The following is a 16,141-nucleotide window of genomic DNA, read 5'->3' as shown; positions in this document are numbered from 1 at the left end:
GTAATTCTTAGAGAAACTGCTGGAGAAACCTACGTGTAGGAATTCCTGGAGGAACTTCCTTACGAATTCATGGAGAATCATTCGGAGGAATTCATTTCCAAAGCAACCGGAGGAATCCCTGTAGGAATTTATGGAGGAGCTTCCGGAAAAATTCCTGGAGGAACTTCCGGAGGAATTTCTGGGGAGCTTCCTGAGGAATTTCTGGGGAGCTTCCTGAGGAATTTCTGGAGGAACTTTCGGGAAAATACCTGGAGATACTTCCTGTAGTTACTTCGGAATAATTCCTGGAGGCACTTCTGGAAGAATTCCTTGAGGAACTTACGGAGGAATTCCCAGAGGATCTTCCGGAAGGAAGTCCTGGAGGATCTTCCGGAGGAATTGATGGAGAAACTTCCGCAAGAATTCCTGATTCCAGAATTCCAGAAGAGTTCTTGGAGGGACACCCGGAAGAATTTATGGAGAAATTTCCAAAACAACTCCTGGAGAAGCTTCTTGAAGAATTTCTGGAGGAATTCCGTAGAAATTCGTGGAGAACCTTCTGAAAAAAATCCTGGAGGAGCTTCCGCAGGAATTCTTGTAGGAACTTCTTGAGGAAACTGCTGGAGAAATTCCTGGAGGAGCCAACGTAGGAATTCCTGGAGGAACTTCCTGAGGAGTTCATGGAGAAAATTGCAGATTAATTTGTAGAGAAATTCCCGAAGGATTTTCTGTAGGCAATTCTGACGGACTTCTTGGAGAAATTTCCGGAAGAGTTCCAGGAGGAACTTACGGAAGAATTCATGGAGGGATTTCCGGAAGAATTCGTGAAGAAGCTTCTGGAAGAATTCCGAAGGAACTCCTGGAGTGATTCCTGGATGAACTTCTGGAGGAACTTCCGAATAAATTCCTTGAGGAACTTCCGTAAGAATCCCTTGAGGAACTTCCGGAGGATATCTTGGAGATTCCTGGAGAATTCCTGGAGGAACTTCCAAATTCATTTCTGAACGAAAATCCATATCAATTCCTGGAGGAAAAAAATCGTAGGAACTACGATTATTAATATTTTAAATCCGTAAATTTTTTAATTTTTAGGTTTTCATATTTCGAATTTTCAAACTTCTTAATTTATTTTTCTTGTTTTGAAGTTTCAAATTTTACAATTATTACCTTTTAAAATTTAAAAATTAAAAAAAAATTAAAATTTTTAAATTCTTGAATTTTAAAAACTTTTAACATTAAAATTTTCAAATTTTTGAATCATTAAAATATTCAAATTCAAGAAACTTTAAATTTTTAAATACTTGTATCACAATTTTTCAAAAAGGGAAATATTTTTTTAAATTATTGTAAACAGCCCTGCATTGAATTTTCAATTCTTGGTAGGTAAGCAGCCCTGGGTAAACATTCACTAAATAGCAATCGTTTCTGTTTTTAATTTAGATCAAACTAGCGAAAGAATTCAATCACCTCTCGGAAACGGCTGAACATTTAGGAACACTTTTTCTTACCAATTGGAGGTAGACAAATTTCCCAATAACTTTGCTACGCGACGACAGCAACAATCTTTTGTGGAACCCCTTTTCTGGATCGGTTTCTCAGCGCTCAGAAGAACTCGTTAGTGGAAAGGCCTTGTCAAATCCTGCAACGATTGCAATGAAACATATGGAATTTAGGTACAATTTGATATTTAATTCAATTACCCGCTGATTGAAAACTTACCTCCGGTTGAATTGAAAAAAATAGAACCAAAATATTGCTGCTCCCGCTCCTTGATTTCCGTGCGGAGTGATTCATCTCCCACAGTCGGTGATCACATCAGCTAACCACTGCTTTTCACACACCGCACTTTTTTCTCGTCTTTAATTTCATTGCACTAATTATATAAATATAATATTCAAAACAATCAAACCGGAATACTAAAACTAACAGCCGACAACTCCGAAACACGAAAATTCAATATGGCTGTCAGATTGGGGGCATGAGCACGATTACAGCGTCGTTAGGTAATCTTACATCGATTCTACGTAATAAACCACCTGAATAGATAATATTGCATTTTATTTCCAACAAGCATGATGTGCACCGTTTTATGTGTAATAAATTAACGATTTACGAAGGTAATTTCCCGTACTTTGAGCGAAACGAAAAAATAATTTTGTCCGTTTCATTTTACGTTAAATTGTGTAATAAAGCATCGATATGATGTGAAAATACACCAAATTGACTTTTACGTAGATTTTTCAAGTACGTTGTACAAAGTTACGCCGCGGCATATTAATATTTTTTTTGCTGTGTACAGGGGATGGACAAAATAATTAGGATAGGCAAATTTTGGGTAAAATTAGATGTGTTGTAACTACTTTAGTTATCATCCGATTTGGACAATTCAGGCATGCCTGAAATAGAAAATTAATGCAGTTTGACGGTATGTCCATGGAACCGACTATGACCACCGGATTCTGGAGATACTCCGGGTTTTTCGGAGGTAGGTTCGAAACCGTAAATTTGAGGTGGATATTAGGAGAAGTTGTGGTTAAAAATTAAATAATATTAGTAACCACAAATGAAGTAAGGCTCTTGCTGATTGGAACCATATATTGAGATTTGGAATCGGACCAGAATCAAGTGAGATATGGCCATTTCTTAAAAATTGGTTCCGATCGATACATATCAAAGGGGTCAGGCCACAACTTCATTTGAATCTCGCTTTTTGTTAGATGGTCCACTATGATTTTATTCTAGAAGGCCTCTAATGTGTCAAGAATGAAAAACCAATTGAATAAACGGATCCTGGAGTTGCTGGGATGTCCCCGGGGAGTCTGTGGAAGGGGACATTTTAGTTTTACCAAAAAAAACCAGTCGTTCGATGGCTCTTTTTTCATGGTTTTCGATCAGGAAGCGAAGTATGAATATAAAATGATCCATTGTCGGCTCTGTCCGCTTCCAAGATCTACGGATTGGCCCCGGGAACCTAAGGAAGGGGACATTTTAGTTTTAGAACCAAAACCAGTCGTTCGACGGCTTTTTTTTCATGGTTTTCGATCAGAAAGCGAAGTATGAATATAAAATGGTCCATTGTTGGCTCTGTCCGCTTCCAGGATTTACGGATTGGCCCCGGGGAACCTGTGGAAGGGGACATTTTAGTTTTACCACCAAAACCAGTCGTTCGACGGCTCTTTTTTCATGGTTTTCGATCAGGAAGCGAAGTATGAATATAAAATGGTCCATTGTCGGCTCTGTCCGCTTCCAGGATCTACGGATTGGCCTTGGGGAACCTGTGGAAGGGGACATTTTAGTTTTACCACCAAAACCAGTCGATCGACGGCTCTTTTTTCATGGTTTTCAATCAGGAAGCCAAGTATGAATATAAAATGGTCAATTGACGGTTCTGACCGCTTCCGGCTTTTTTTTCGTGATTTTTGATCAGGAGAGTATAAATTGGATCATTAATGGATTGACCGCTTCCAGGACTTACGGATTTCCCCCGGAGAACTGTGGAAGGGGACATTTTAGTTTTAGCACAAAAACCAATCATTGGACGGCTTTTTTTCATGGATTTCTATCAGAATGTGAAGTACGAACAAGAAATGGACCACTGACGGCTCTGACCGTTTTCTGGACCTACGGATAGCTCACGGAGAACCTGCCTACTTCATACTTCGCTTCCTGATCCAAAGCCATGAAAAAAGAGCCGTTGTATGACTAGTTTTGGTGCTAAAACTGAAATGACACCTTCCACAGGTTTCCTGGGCCAATCTGTAGGTCCAGAAAGCGGTCAGAGCCCTCAATGGTCCCTTTTATATTCATTTCTCGATTCCTAATCGAAACCACTAGAAAAGAGCCGTCGAATGACTGGTTTTGATGCTTAAAATAAAATGTCCCTTTACACAGATTCTCCAGGAGCAATCCGTGGGTCTTGGAAGCGGTCAGAGCCGTCAATGAACCATTTTATATTCATACTTCGCTTCCTGATCGAAAATCGAATGACTGGTTTTAGTGCTAAAACTAAAATATCCTCATTCACAGGTTCCTCGGGGTCAATGGTCATTTTAAATTCATATTTCGCTTCCTGGTCGAAATCCATAAAAAAAAACTTCGAATGACTGGGTTTGATGCTAAAACTAAAATGTCCCCTTCCACAGGTTCCCCGGGGCCAATCCGTAGGTCCTGGAAGCGGTCAGAGCCGTCAATGGACCATTTTATATTCATACTTCGCTTCCTGATCGAAAACCATGAAAAAAGAGCCGTCGAATGACTGATTTTGGTGGTAAAACTAAAATGTCCCCTTCAACAGGTTCCCCGGGGCCAATCCGTAGATCCTGGAAGCGGTCAGAGCCGTCCAGGATCCGTTTATTCAATTGGTTTTTCATTCTTGACACATTAGAGGCCTTCTAGAATAAAAACATAGTGCACCATCTAACAAAACGCGAGATTCAAATGAAGTTGTGGCTTGACCCCTTTGATAAGTATCGATCGGAACCGATTATAAAGAAATGGCCATATCTCACTTGATTCTGGTCCGATTCCATATCTTAATATATGGTTCCAATCAGCAAGAGCGCTACTTAATTTGTGGTTACTAATATTATTTAATTTTTAACCACAACTTCTCTTAATATCCACCTCAAATTTACGGTTTTGAACCTACCTCCGAAAAACCCGGAATATCTCCGGAATCCAGTGGCCATAGTCGGTTCCATGGACATACCGTCAAACTGCATTAATTTTCTAGTTCGGGCATGTCTGAATTGGCAAAATCGGATGATAACTAAGATAGTTACAACACATCTAATTTTACCTAAAATTTGCCTATCCTAATTATTTTGTCCATCCCCTGTACGTATATCGCCTCCACTTTAGCATCGTATATTCCAGCATAAACGATTTTGTGTTGACTGGGATGTTCTCGATAACAAAACAATGTGGGCTCGCTTGACTGTGGATATACAGCAGTAAAGCACATGTGAAGATTGGACAAATCAAGCATCCGAAAGATATTCAATTTGCAAAAAAGAGCTAACCGCGGTGGAGGTTGGTACTCGGATTATGATGGCTTTTCCGCAAACGTGACCTTTAAGTGGTCTTGTTGTGTAGGGGTTATCACGCCTATCTAGAGAGTAGGAGGTTGAGGGTTTGAGTCCTTCCAAGACACGTGGATTCTTTTTCGGAAATTTCATATCAATTTGTCCATTTCGGAACATGTGCTGTGCATATGTACAGCCAAGATATTTAACAAAAAACATTTTCGGACGGCTGAGTTGCCGAATAATATGCAATTAAAACCTTGTTGTTTCATAATTTCTATGCAGTGAGAAAGAAATAAATCCCGTCGGCGCCGTACCCTATATTCACCTCCATGAAGCAAATGTCACATGATTATTCATAACATAGAATGACTTACTCAAGAGCGGAGCAGAATGGATACGTTTGCGTGTGTTTTGAAGTTTTCCCATGGCATAACTGTCAAAACGCACGCAAACGTATCCATGCTGCTCAGCTCTTCAGTTTTCTTTTTCATAGTCTCACTCGTATGATTGTTTCTGGGAATGGCCACTGCCTTCGAAAAAAGTATAATTAGCCTTGATTATATTGACCTTTGTCGTTCCTCAATCGAACGCCGAAATTATTCTTGTGTGGGTAGTAGGGTGGCTCAAAAAACACTTTTTCAAATTCGTTGATGGGCCGCCCTCTTATTCGGTTCTATTCGATGCCCTGATGCTCTGGACAAAATTTCAGCCAAATCGGTCAACGTTTGGGCGGTGCTAAACTCGTTGGAAGTTTATATGGAAAAATGTATGCAGAAACATCCAAAAACAGTGATTTGCAGTTGGACGGCACTATTTACGATCAAGAACCATGATACTCATTCAGATCTTGTAGAATTAAATACAGAATGTTATGCTGAAAACCGCGAGAAGATTAGAGTTTATTAGGCAAAGATATTAGCATTTTACTGGAGTGTTGTAGAGGTGAATTTATTTCTTTTCAAAGGTAAAAGAAACGAAATTTGCTCAAATCCCACTTCAGAGAAATGCTAATAACTTAGCCGGGCAAACTCTAATCTTCTCGCGGTTTTCTGCATAACATTATGTATTAAATTCTCCAAGATCTGAATGAGTATCATAGTTCTTCATCGTAAGTTGTGCCGTCCAACTGCAATTCACTGTTTTTGGATGTTTCTGCAAACATTCTTGCATATAAACTTCCAACGAGTTTAGCACCCCCAAACGTTGACCGATTTGGCTGAAATTTTGTCCAGAGCATCAAGGCATAAAAAAGAACCGAATAAGGAGGCGGCCCATCCAAAAAATTGAAAAAAGTTTTTCCCATACTAATTTGAGCCACCCTAGTGGGTAGTTGTTCAAATCATGAATATTTTGTTCAGTTTTACAGAAATTTATTAGTTTATTAAATCTAAACAAATAATCATTGACTGATATTTATTCATAAATATGTTGGGAAGTGAGGTGACAATAAAACGCCGATAGGCTTTACCAAAATAATCGATGATTTAAAGCTCTAGTGATTACAATAAAAGCAGCAATAAGTAACTTTTCATATTGTTGTTTACACTTGCTTTCACTTGTTTGTGTTTAATTCTGAAACTTTTTGGTCACGCTGAACAGCTCACTACGATGGTACGCTCGAGCAAAAAAAAAATCACAAGGAATTATCATCTTGTCAGTTTTATCAGGTTTTATCTAAACTCATCTAATCAACGGATAGCCGAAACATTTAACTACCTGTCGGTGATGTGAGTTTGAATAGGTAAATTAATGTTTAAATCTTTGTCTATAAAATCAAATAAGCCGTTTTGTCCTTAAAAACTAATAAATTCACCTATCGCTATAGGCTGCTCAAAGTTGACAGATCAATTTAAAAACATTATGCCTCTTATCTGTCGTAAAACTTTTGAAACCTCCTTTTGACGTTTCTTCTCTTTATAAATATGACCATACTATGATCCACCTTTTTTTTATTGCTCGAATTCGTATATAGGTATCTTATTGGTAATTGACATTATCAGCTAGTTGAGAATCGATTATTATTATCGACTTCTGTTAGCATTATTTAGTTTTTATTCAAAATTGTCATTTGAAATCCAGCTTTGCCCCACTACGCATACGACCGATTGGTACGGGCCGTACGTATGCCACGAATCATGGCTTATTCCAGCGTTCACCTAATATAGTGCATATGGGGCGCGCTCTTAAGCCCCATCCCACCACATCGGCATTGGATTGGATTGAGCTTGGGTGGTGGGTGTTGAGCAATCTTCTCAACAACGAGCAGTAAGAGGGGGATTTCAAAGTCAGCCATCGCTCACTCTGGGGGCAACACGGCCCCACTACTCCCCGGCCGACGACCAGCACCACTCCTCTCTTTCTCTTTCTCACTAGCAGAGCAGACCTTGCACCACACATCCACCGTTCGATGATACGACGCTTGCGGTGCACATGGATATAGCTCAGCTCCGGCTCAGCTGCTGCCTTCTCATATAGCTTCTCAATAGCAGAATTCCTCTACAGTTGAAATATATACGCGTACAAATAGAAATTATACACATTTTTTTCTACTACAAAAGGATAGGGAAAAGAGAAAATTATCTGTTTCACATGTATTCATGTTATTTCCCTCCGTATAATGTCGAACAGTAGTAGGAAAAGTTATGTACAGAAAAAGATCATTCGCAGACAAAGAGCACGGGATACATAACCAAAGCAGCCCGGTGAACATGATACTTTTACTTTGTACTTGAAACCAGTTGGAATGGAAACGACCACAGACACTCACACATAGTCGCCTCCTTGGATTTACAAGCTGCTCTCGCTTGGAACCGGTCGTTGTCAGCACTCACACAGCAAATCAACCCCCTTTGGTGTTGGTATATTTGGATCCCCTCTACGAATGCTGGTAGTTGTGACATAGGCGCGCATGCCATTCAAAATAAAAATCGTAAAAAGATCAACGCCCCTTTTTTACGATGATTGGTGTTCTCTTAGCTAATCAGAAGCGACCAGAGAACGCGCGCCTTGCTCTTTGTAACGACGAGAGGGATTATGTATTGAAAATCAAATAAGATATCAGTAGCTTTACAAAATCCATACGCGATAGATGATATACGCTGCTGCTGAGACGTGTCAAAATAAATATGCGCTATTAGAGGTTTCGCGCGACGAGGTGTACGGTGATTTTTGTTGTTGTTTCTGTTGTTGTCGGCTTGCACAACTGTTGCGGGTGGAACGAGGCTGTTGGCTGCTCTCTAGTGTTACGGTCTTTCGTCCATCCGTTGTTGAGCGCTTTCTTGCGAATGACTTACCGTCGCATATCGGGCGCGCAACAAACCACGTTTGCCGTCGTTCTTGCGTGCACAGTGTCGCGGTGAGCTGGGAGTGATCGCGCGCGTCTTTCGGACTAATCGGGCGGCAGATGGATTGTAACCGGTTGTTTGGATCCGGCCTACTGCAAATTAAGTGTCGTCGGTGATAAAACAGATTTTGAGTTTCAAAATGTTTCATGAGTGAAGTGTGATTTGATTGGCTAAAATTATGCCTTGAATTCAAAGAAACCAACTAATCTTTGCATTTCGTGAAGTGAAAATATTCGTCCTTGTGGATTAAAATACTCATCACAAAGGTCAGCTCAAAAGCAGCTTGCGAAATATCTGAGTAATTCGCTGAAACAGTGTCAACGAAAGTGAACGGAAATATGCCTGTTGTGTTATACCTCATGTGTGTACTCGGAAGTGATAGATAAAAGTGTTGACGAAAGTTTCCATAGCCAGATATTGGCCAGAGTGAAATATCCACCGCCACCATTGGTTCAAAATTGCACCCAACACGAACAATCTGGCGGTGGTTAGACAACCATCCATGGCCGTTGGGCCGCCGACGGGAGGATCAGGAAATCCTCCGCAAGCACCGATCCAGCCACACCCGATTCTAGCACCCAGCCCACTGTTTGCCTTACCGACATTGAACTTTACGGCGTCGCAGGTTGCGACCGTTTGCGAGACACTGGAGGAATCCGGAGACATTGAACGGCTGGCGCGGTTTCTATGGAGCCTGCCGGTCGCCCACCCGAACATCTCGGAGCTGGACCGTTCCGAGGCGGTGCTACGGGCGCGGGCGATAGTTGCATATCACACGGGGCATTTTAGGTGGGTGTGAGATCAATTTTCGATTGAGATTTTTATTGTTATAGGAAAAGTTTGCTATAAAAAGATATCAAAGTGATTGAGTGAACTGTGCGTAACAACTTTCATAGAATATATCAAGTGTTAGCCTAAACAAAAAGGCCGGTCATTCTCCCTTCTTGCTTAAAAATGGGACAACTAGTGGGTTTGTTCATGATTCACAATTTTAGTGCAATGAAATAGCTTACCTAAAATGATCGTGTAACAGGCTTGAAAAAGCGTCGTTTAAAATCGTATCTAACGAGTTACAATTTTACGATTTAGTGTTAACATTTATTATTCAAACTATGTTTTCTACTCACATATTGAAGTGTGTCCCCAACATTGTTTTGTTTTGTATTAATTTATCTTAAAATAATCGTATAATATTTATATATTCAAACTACAGATTTTAATTTAAAGTTGGAGATGCTTTTTGTTATAATCATTATTGTTTACTAAATTTATAGTGCAATAGTAACGAAAGGCTAAGCATTATTCCACCCTGAAGCTGTTGTTTTTCTCGTAAACTGAGTGTACGTAGAGAATACAGGATCATTGTAATCACTCAACTGTTAATAGAAGACCCAGATAGCTATAGTGCAATAAGTTGCTTCTGATGGGGCTACTTGATCACTATTGAATTGTGTTTCGCATTTTTGCTTCTTAAAAATTTAATTCATCGTGTGGAAGTTTCCAATCGGACCCAATTTATGTGTAGAAGTTGGGGTTGATTGGGGTCTCAAATACAAATTGGAAAAGAAACTTTGATTTCACTGAGTTTGCTGCAGTTTGTGGTTTAAAAAAAAAGTATCAGGTGATTCGAAACGAAATTCCGTGGGATTTGAGCATGGCAAAATCTTTCGATTCGATAAATTAAAAAAAAAATCGCCGGCAAAAAGTAACTTTTAGCGAAATAAAACGTTATTCCGTGGAATTTGGGTATAAATTTAAATCAGCGCCTAATTTCATATAATTACGACTGCGCCATCTAATATCCTATATGGTCAGATTTTCGCGATGAAACTTCAGTTCGAAATTATTAATCTGTATAACAATGGAGCTCGTCTTATTTATGCAATTTATAATGTGTACAAACTGTATTATAAAAAAAATCGTGAAACTTTAATGAAAATATGGGCAAATTAATCAAATGATATTTTACAACACTGAATAGAACTGGGCACTGGAAAATAGTCCAAACAGTAGGCAACAAACTCCTAATATTGGGGTATTTTGTAATCGTTTTTATTTAATTAAAATGACAATTATTGAAGTAGCCAAAAAGCGTTTAATTCAGTTTGTTTAAGCAAATGTTATAAAAATATAACTCTGATATGTGATTTCAAAGAAAAAAAAAATGAAAAATTTACGATCATTATCGGAAATACATGCAATATTAGACCAAACATATGCATTTTACCGGTTACAGTCATTAATCCGGGTAAAAATGCAATAATCAAACAAATGTCAGTGAAAAACACGTAACTACTTAAAAACAACTTGATTTAAGTTTTCTAAACTAAAAATACACATAACCTATATAAAACATAAATGAATCGTTGAAACTAAAAAAATGGACAAAACAAATGCAACTTTGTATATTAAACACAAAACATTGTTGTCATCTTCAACATTGTGTAGCGGTTTATCATTACTGGATTACATCTTTGTGGCATAGACTTACCCAGGTTGTTCAAAGGTTTCTGAAATTGCTTCACAAATCTTTTGGTTATAATAAAATAATTGCTCCTGAAACAACAGTCATTACGATTTATTCTACAATTGTTTATCTTCCAGACGTCCTTGAGAGAGTTTTAATCAAGTGATTTAGGTTACCATTCCATCTCCGGAATGATTTCACCCTAAAACCATTGTTTCACAATTTTTGCCGCTGAGGTGAGCCAGCCTAGGGATGCAAGTAACGCCACCGTATGACCTGCGAATCTGGCGACTGACGAGGGTTTGGTGGAGGGGCTGAGAATCAAACCCATGACCATTCGCTTATAAGAGGAACGTGTAGCGGGAACCTCCAGGTTTTTTTTTGCAAATTTCAAATTAGGACTGTTGGCATTGGCGTAACTAGCCACGATGGCTAGAGAGGGTAATAGTCACTCCATTCATAACTATTTTCTTGTTGGGTTCCTTTTAAAAATTTCCGGACATCTTACCACTCTTATAAACGAATGAATAAATTTGAAATTCAAGTCAAGTAGATATTTCATGATACGTATTTATTTACCAGGTTCATGCGTTACAAAGCATAACGGGGCCGAATTCATTTTAATTGTTTCACTGTTGGTTTTGTTAATGGCCTATTTCTGTGGATGAGCTATTTTTTTATCACCAGGCTAAGGCCGGAGTGGCCTGTGCAGTACATAAAAGTCTTCTCCATTCAGTTCGGTCCATTGCGGATCGATCCACCTTGCCCACTGTGCACCTCGCCTTCTTGTTCCCGTCGGATCGTTGTCGAGAACCATTTTCACCGGATTACTTCCGACATTTTGGCTACGTGCTCGGCCCACCACAGTCTTCCGATTTCTAGTATATAAGGCCATTTTTCAGCTAAAAGACTAGCTTATTCGGCTTGAATTGTTTGTTGGGATAAGGCCGTGCTCCAATTGGCGAACGATCATTATACTTCGTCGTCAGAATTATTATAATCTGCTTAACCCTAAGCGTTGACCAAATTTCATGACCCCGGACTTTTCTCTTGCCGCCCCGCTAGACCCGTTCACGAGTTTCGAAAATGTCTGTGTTTTTTCCTTATGTTTTGCTATGATGGTCAAATTTCTTCAGTAATCATGTGCAATAAAGTTCTGGCGTCATAAAATAAAGTAGATACATGAAATATATCAAATAGAAGTGATTTTGAACGTTTGCAAGTAATCTGATTACTGTAATTACCGATATTGAAAGCCATATCCCTGATCTAAGAGTTATGGTAATATTTCTTAAAACCTGATCACGAAATAAACCAAATTTTGCCAGACAAAAGGGAAAAATATCAGAAAAAACTGTAGACATATATTTAATCAATTTTATGTGTTTAAGATACTATTTTGGAGCATTCCAGCTCATCCCATTGGGGCCCTCCTTAGCCGTGCGGTAAGACGCACGGCTACAAAGCAAGACCATGCTGAGGGTGGCTGGGTTCGATTCCCGGTGCCGGTCTAGGCAATTTTCAGATTGGAAATTGTCTCGACTTCTCTGGGCATAAAAGTATCATCGTGTTAGCCTCATGATATACGAATGCAAAAATGGTAACTTGGCTTAGAAACCTCGCAGTTAATAACTGTGGAAGTGCTTAATGAACACTAAGCTGCGAGGCGGCACTGTCCCAGTGTGGGGATGTAATGCCAATAAGATGAAGAAGAAGAAGCTCATCCAAAATATCCGTGAGTTTAGGTCTTGAAATCTACCATAGAAGCAAAAGGTAATGTGCACATAAAAATACTCAGAGTACACCCTCTCAGTTCAAAAATGTTAAATGACTAATGGGAATTTGTTTCTGCGCGCCCATCGTGACATTCAGGAATGCGCGAAATGTCCTGAAGCTCGACTCGTAAAACCTACGCAACAACGACCTACAAAATGTTTTTCAATACACTGAAGGCCAAGTAGAAGCGTAATTCTTGTTTCAAGTCAAGCTCAGGTCATCTTGCCCAGCTCAAAGAAATCAAATGACTTATTGGATTTTTTTCTGCGTGTCCCATAACGACATTCTAGAATGCGCGAAATGTTCTGAAGTTCAGCTCGTAATATCTACGCAACAACGGCCTCCAATATGTTTTTGGCAGCTATCAAAACCCTTCCTAACAGCTCCTTGGATACCGGCCAAGAAACGTTATAACGATCTTTCTGCATTTCAATACACTGAAGGCCATCCAAAACGTTCTTGAGTTCAAGTCGTCAGATCTACAATCAAGTAGAAGCGCAATGCTTGTTTCAAATCAAGCTCAGATTATATTGCCTAGTTAAAAGAAATCAAATCATTGAAAAATTTTCTGCCCCATAATGACATTCTAGAATTCGCGAAATGTTTTGAAGTTCAGCTCGCAACAACGGCCAAGTCATTTTATTTCTTTGAACTGAGCAAGATAACCTGAGCTTGATTTGAAACAAGCATGGCGCTTCTACTTGATTGTAGATCTGACGACCTGAACTCAAGAACGTTTTGTATGGCCTCCAGTGTATTCAAACGCAGAAAGATCGGTATAACGTTTCTTGGCTTGTATCCAAGGAGCTGTTGGGAAGGGTTTTGATAGCTGCCAAAAACATTTTCGAGGCCGTTGTTGCATAGGTCTTACGAGCCGAACGTCAGAACATTTCGCGCATTCTAGAATGTCATTATGGTCATTTGATTCCCTTGAACTGGGCAGGATGACCTGAGCTGGATTTGAAACAAGTATTGCGCTTCTACTTGATTGTAAATCTGACGACCGGAACTCAAAGACGTTTTGGATAGGGCTTCAGTGTATTGAAATGCATAAACAATGGTATAACGTTTCTTGGCAGGTATCCAAGCATCTGTTAGGAAGGGTTTTGATAACTGCCGAAAACATTTTCGAGGCCGTTGCTGCGTAGGTCTTACGAGCTGAGCTTCAGAACATTTCGCGCATTCTAGAATGTCACTATGGGCACGCAGAAACAAATTCCCATTAGTCATTTAATATCTTTGAACTGAGAGGATGTACTCTGAGTATTTTTATGTGCACATTACCTTTTGCTTCTATGGTAGAATTCAAGACCTAAACTCACTAATATATTTGGGTGAACTGGAATGTTCCAAAATAGTATTTTCAACACATAAAATTGATTATATATATGTCTACAGTTTTTTGTGATATCATTCCCTCTTGTATGGCACAATTTGGTTTATTTCGTGATCGTAGAAATATGACCATAACTCTTAGATCAGGGATATGGCTTTCAATATCGGTAATTACAGTAATCAGATTACTTGTAAACGTTCAAAATCACTTCTACTTTATATATTTCATGTATCTACTTTATTTTATGACGCCAGAACTTTATTACACTTGATTACTGCAGAAATTTGGACATCATAGCAAAAAATAAAGAAAAAACACAGACATTTTCGAAACTCGTGAACGCGGGGAGGAGTCTAGCGGGGCGGTCAGAAGAATGTCAAAAGAAAGCTCTACTAAACCCCTTTGAGAAAAATCCGGGGTCATGAAATTTGGTCAACGCTTTACTGAGAACGAGCACTTTGAAGGAGTTGACTGTTGTCCCGGCCTTTTGAGGGTTAAGCAAGTTGGCATGAAGTAAATTTATTACTGTTCACTGGAGAAAATATCGGCATCGGAGAATATGTTTTCATTGGATGGTGTTGGAGCTGCTTGTGTTGCAGTTTCGTTGATACTCAGTACAGCAATGTTCAACTATTTTTACTGGTTATGGTCAGGCCCTGAACACCGGCTGCATGTTTTCCATGCGAACGTCTTTTCTGAATGTGACAAAGGACAGTATGGGCTTATTAAGCTTCATCTGTAGCATTTGTACTCAGTTTGGAATGCCGAGAAAGTAGTGTTCCTCACAAACTTCCCCATAAATTCACCAATAAACGTGTGAAATATGAAAGAAGAAAGATCGTACACTTGAACAGCCTCGTCATTCACATACATGAGTATCATGACTCTTTGCTCGTTACTGATAAATTCTCAATTTATATTATACGCTTTTTCGTAGCGTATCATTGTACTATTTCTCACTATTTTAATCTACAGTATTATTGAAGCTTTCTTCTGTTTCCAAACAATGTAACCTCACTTTTGCCTGTTCCACGACACAAAAATAACAAAACAACCTTTCCAGATCATGATAACCTTTACCTCTAATTTATTTAAGGTCTACTTTCCGGAAGAACTCATATTTTTGACTCCTTTAACTGTTTTAAAAATGAAAACAAAAAATCGAAAACGTGTTGTTTATCATGCTTGGACTAACATTTGTCCGAACAACATCAGTCCAATTCTTCAGATCTGTTCACACGTGCAGTACTTTTTCATGTTTTGTTTTCGATTTTTAAAATAGTTGAAGCATAAAACATATAAGTTATTTGGGACAGTTGACCTTATTAAGGTTTTACAGGAAAGGTCAATTCGATATATTGCCAGCCCAAATTTAACATAAAATAATCATACACAGGAAAAAATAATGGAAACTAATCAACGCGTAAAAAATAAAGACGCGGAAAATTACACTATTCGTAACGTACATGGATCTTTTCCAACAATTTCGCCCTAAATGTAAGCAATTTCCATAGCATTATATCACTAAATTGTATAAATAGGACATAATGCAAAAGAAATTGCATACAGGTGAAAATATCGTTTCAATTTACGCTCCTTCTGACGTTGCCTTTATGTGTATTGCTTTTCGTGTGAATTTCAACAACTTTTTCTATCTGTGTACTTATAACCAGAGCTTCAAATATTCGATTATTTTTATATGAAACTCATCGGCCTTCTTGGTTACTTCACTTCTAAACATATATATATTCGGCACTGCACCGTCAATTTTCGGAATGAATATGGGTCAGTGAGTATTTATTTGAATATCACAAATTATTAAATAATCGTAAAACTGAACACATGTTTAATGATTTAAATAAATACACGCATAGATCTAATCCCGACGTTCAATTGAGAGGCATTTTTAAGGCAAAATGTCAGTATAATCAATGCCAAATGCTTTTTTTCGCGCGCAGTTACCATGCTCAGTGGTTATCAATTGAATGAATTTATGAAAAAGTAAACTGAGTAAGTCATTCTATGTTTTGAATAATCAAAACACGATTGTCAAAACTCGGAGCGAATGTGCCTCATTTTAAGTAAATATTTTATGCTCTGCTTATAACATACATTTACCTGCAATAATTTCGCAAATAATACTTCGTTGAACAGGTAGTTGGGGTTAAGGAATCGCTACTGGTTTCAAAGCAGTCTTGTAGAGTAAATCATG

The 16,141-nt window shown here is 38.7% G+C and overlaps 1 protein-coding gene across 1 annotated transcript in view; it reads left to right on the top strand.

Moving 5' to 3' along the window:
* Positions 1-8,054: 8,054 nt before the first annotated feature.
* The window catches only part of LOC134225638 (homeobox protein SIX3), a 187,213-nt gene continuing 179,126 nt past the window's right edge, over positions 8,055-16,141 (top strand). Inside the window, exon 1 of the mRNA XM_062705891.1 lies at positions 8,055-9,139. Within this exon, the coding sequence (XP_062561875.1) occupies positions 8,853-9,139 (287 nt within the window). The 5' untranslated portion in view covers positions 8,055-8,852. The remainder of the gene's footprint in view (positions 9,140-16,141) is intronic.

The sequence above is a fragment of the Armigeres subalbatus genome, chromosome 3, assembly GCF_024139115.2.
Source record: "Armigeres subalbatus isolate Guangzhou_Male chromosome 3, GZ_Asu_2, whole genome shotgun sequence".
Classification (NCBI taxonomy): Eukaryota; Metazoa; Arthropoda; class Insecta; order Diptera; family Culicidae; genus Armigeres; species Armigeres subalbatus.
The sequence above is the reverse complement of the archived record's forward strand: the minus strand, read 5'-3'. Positions and strand labels throughout refer to the sequence as shown.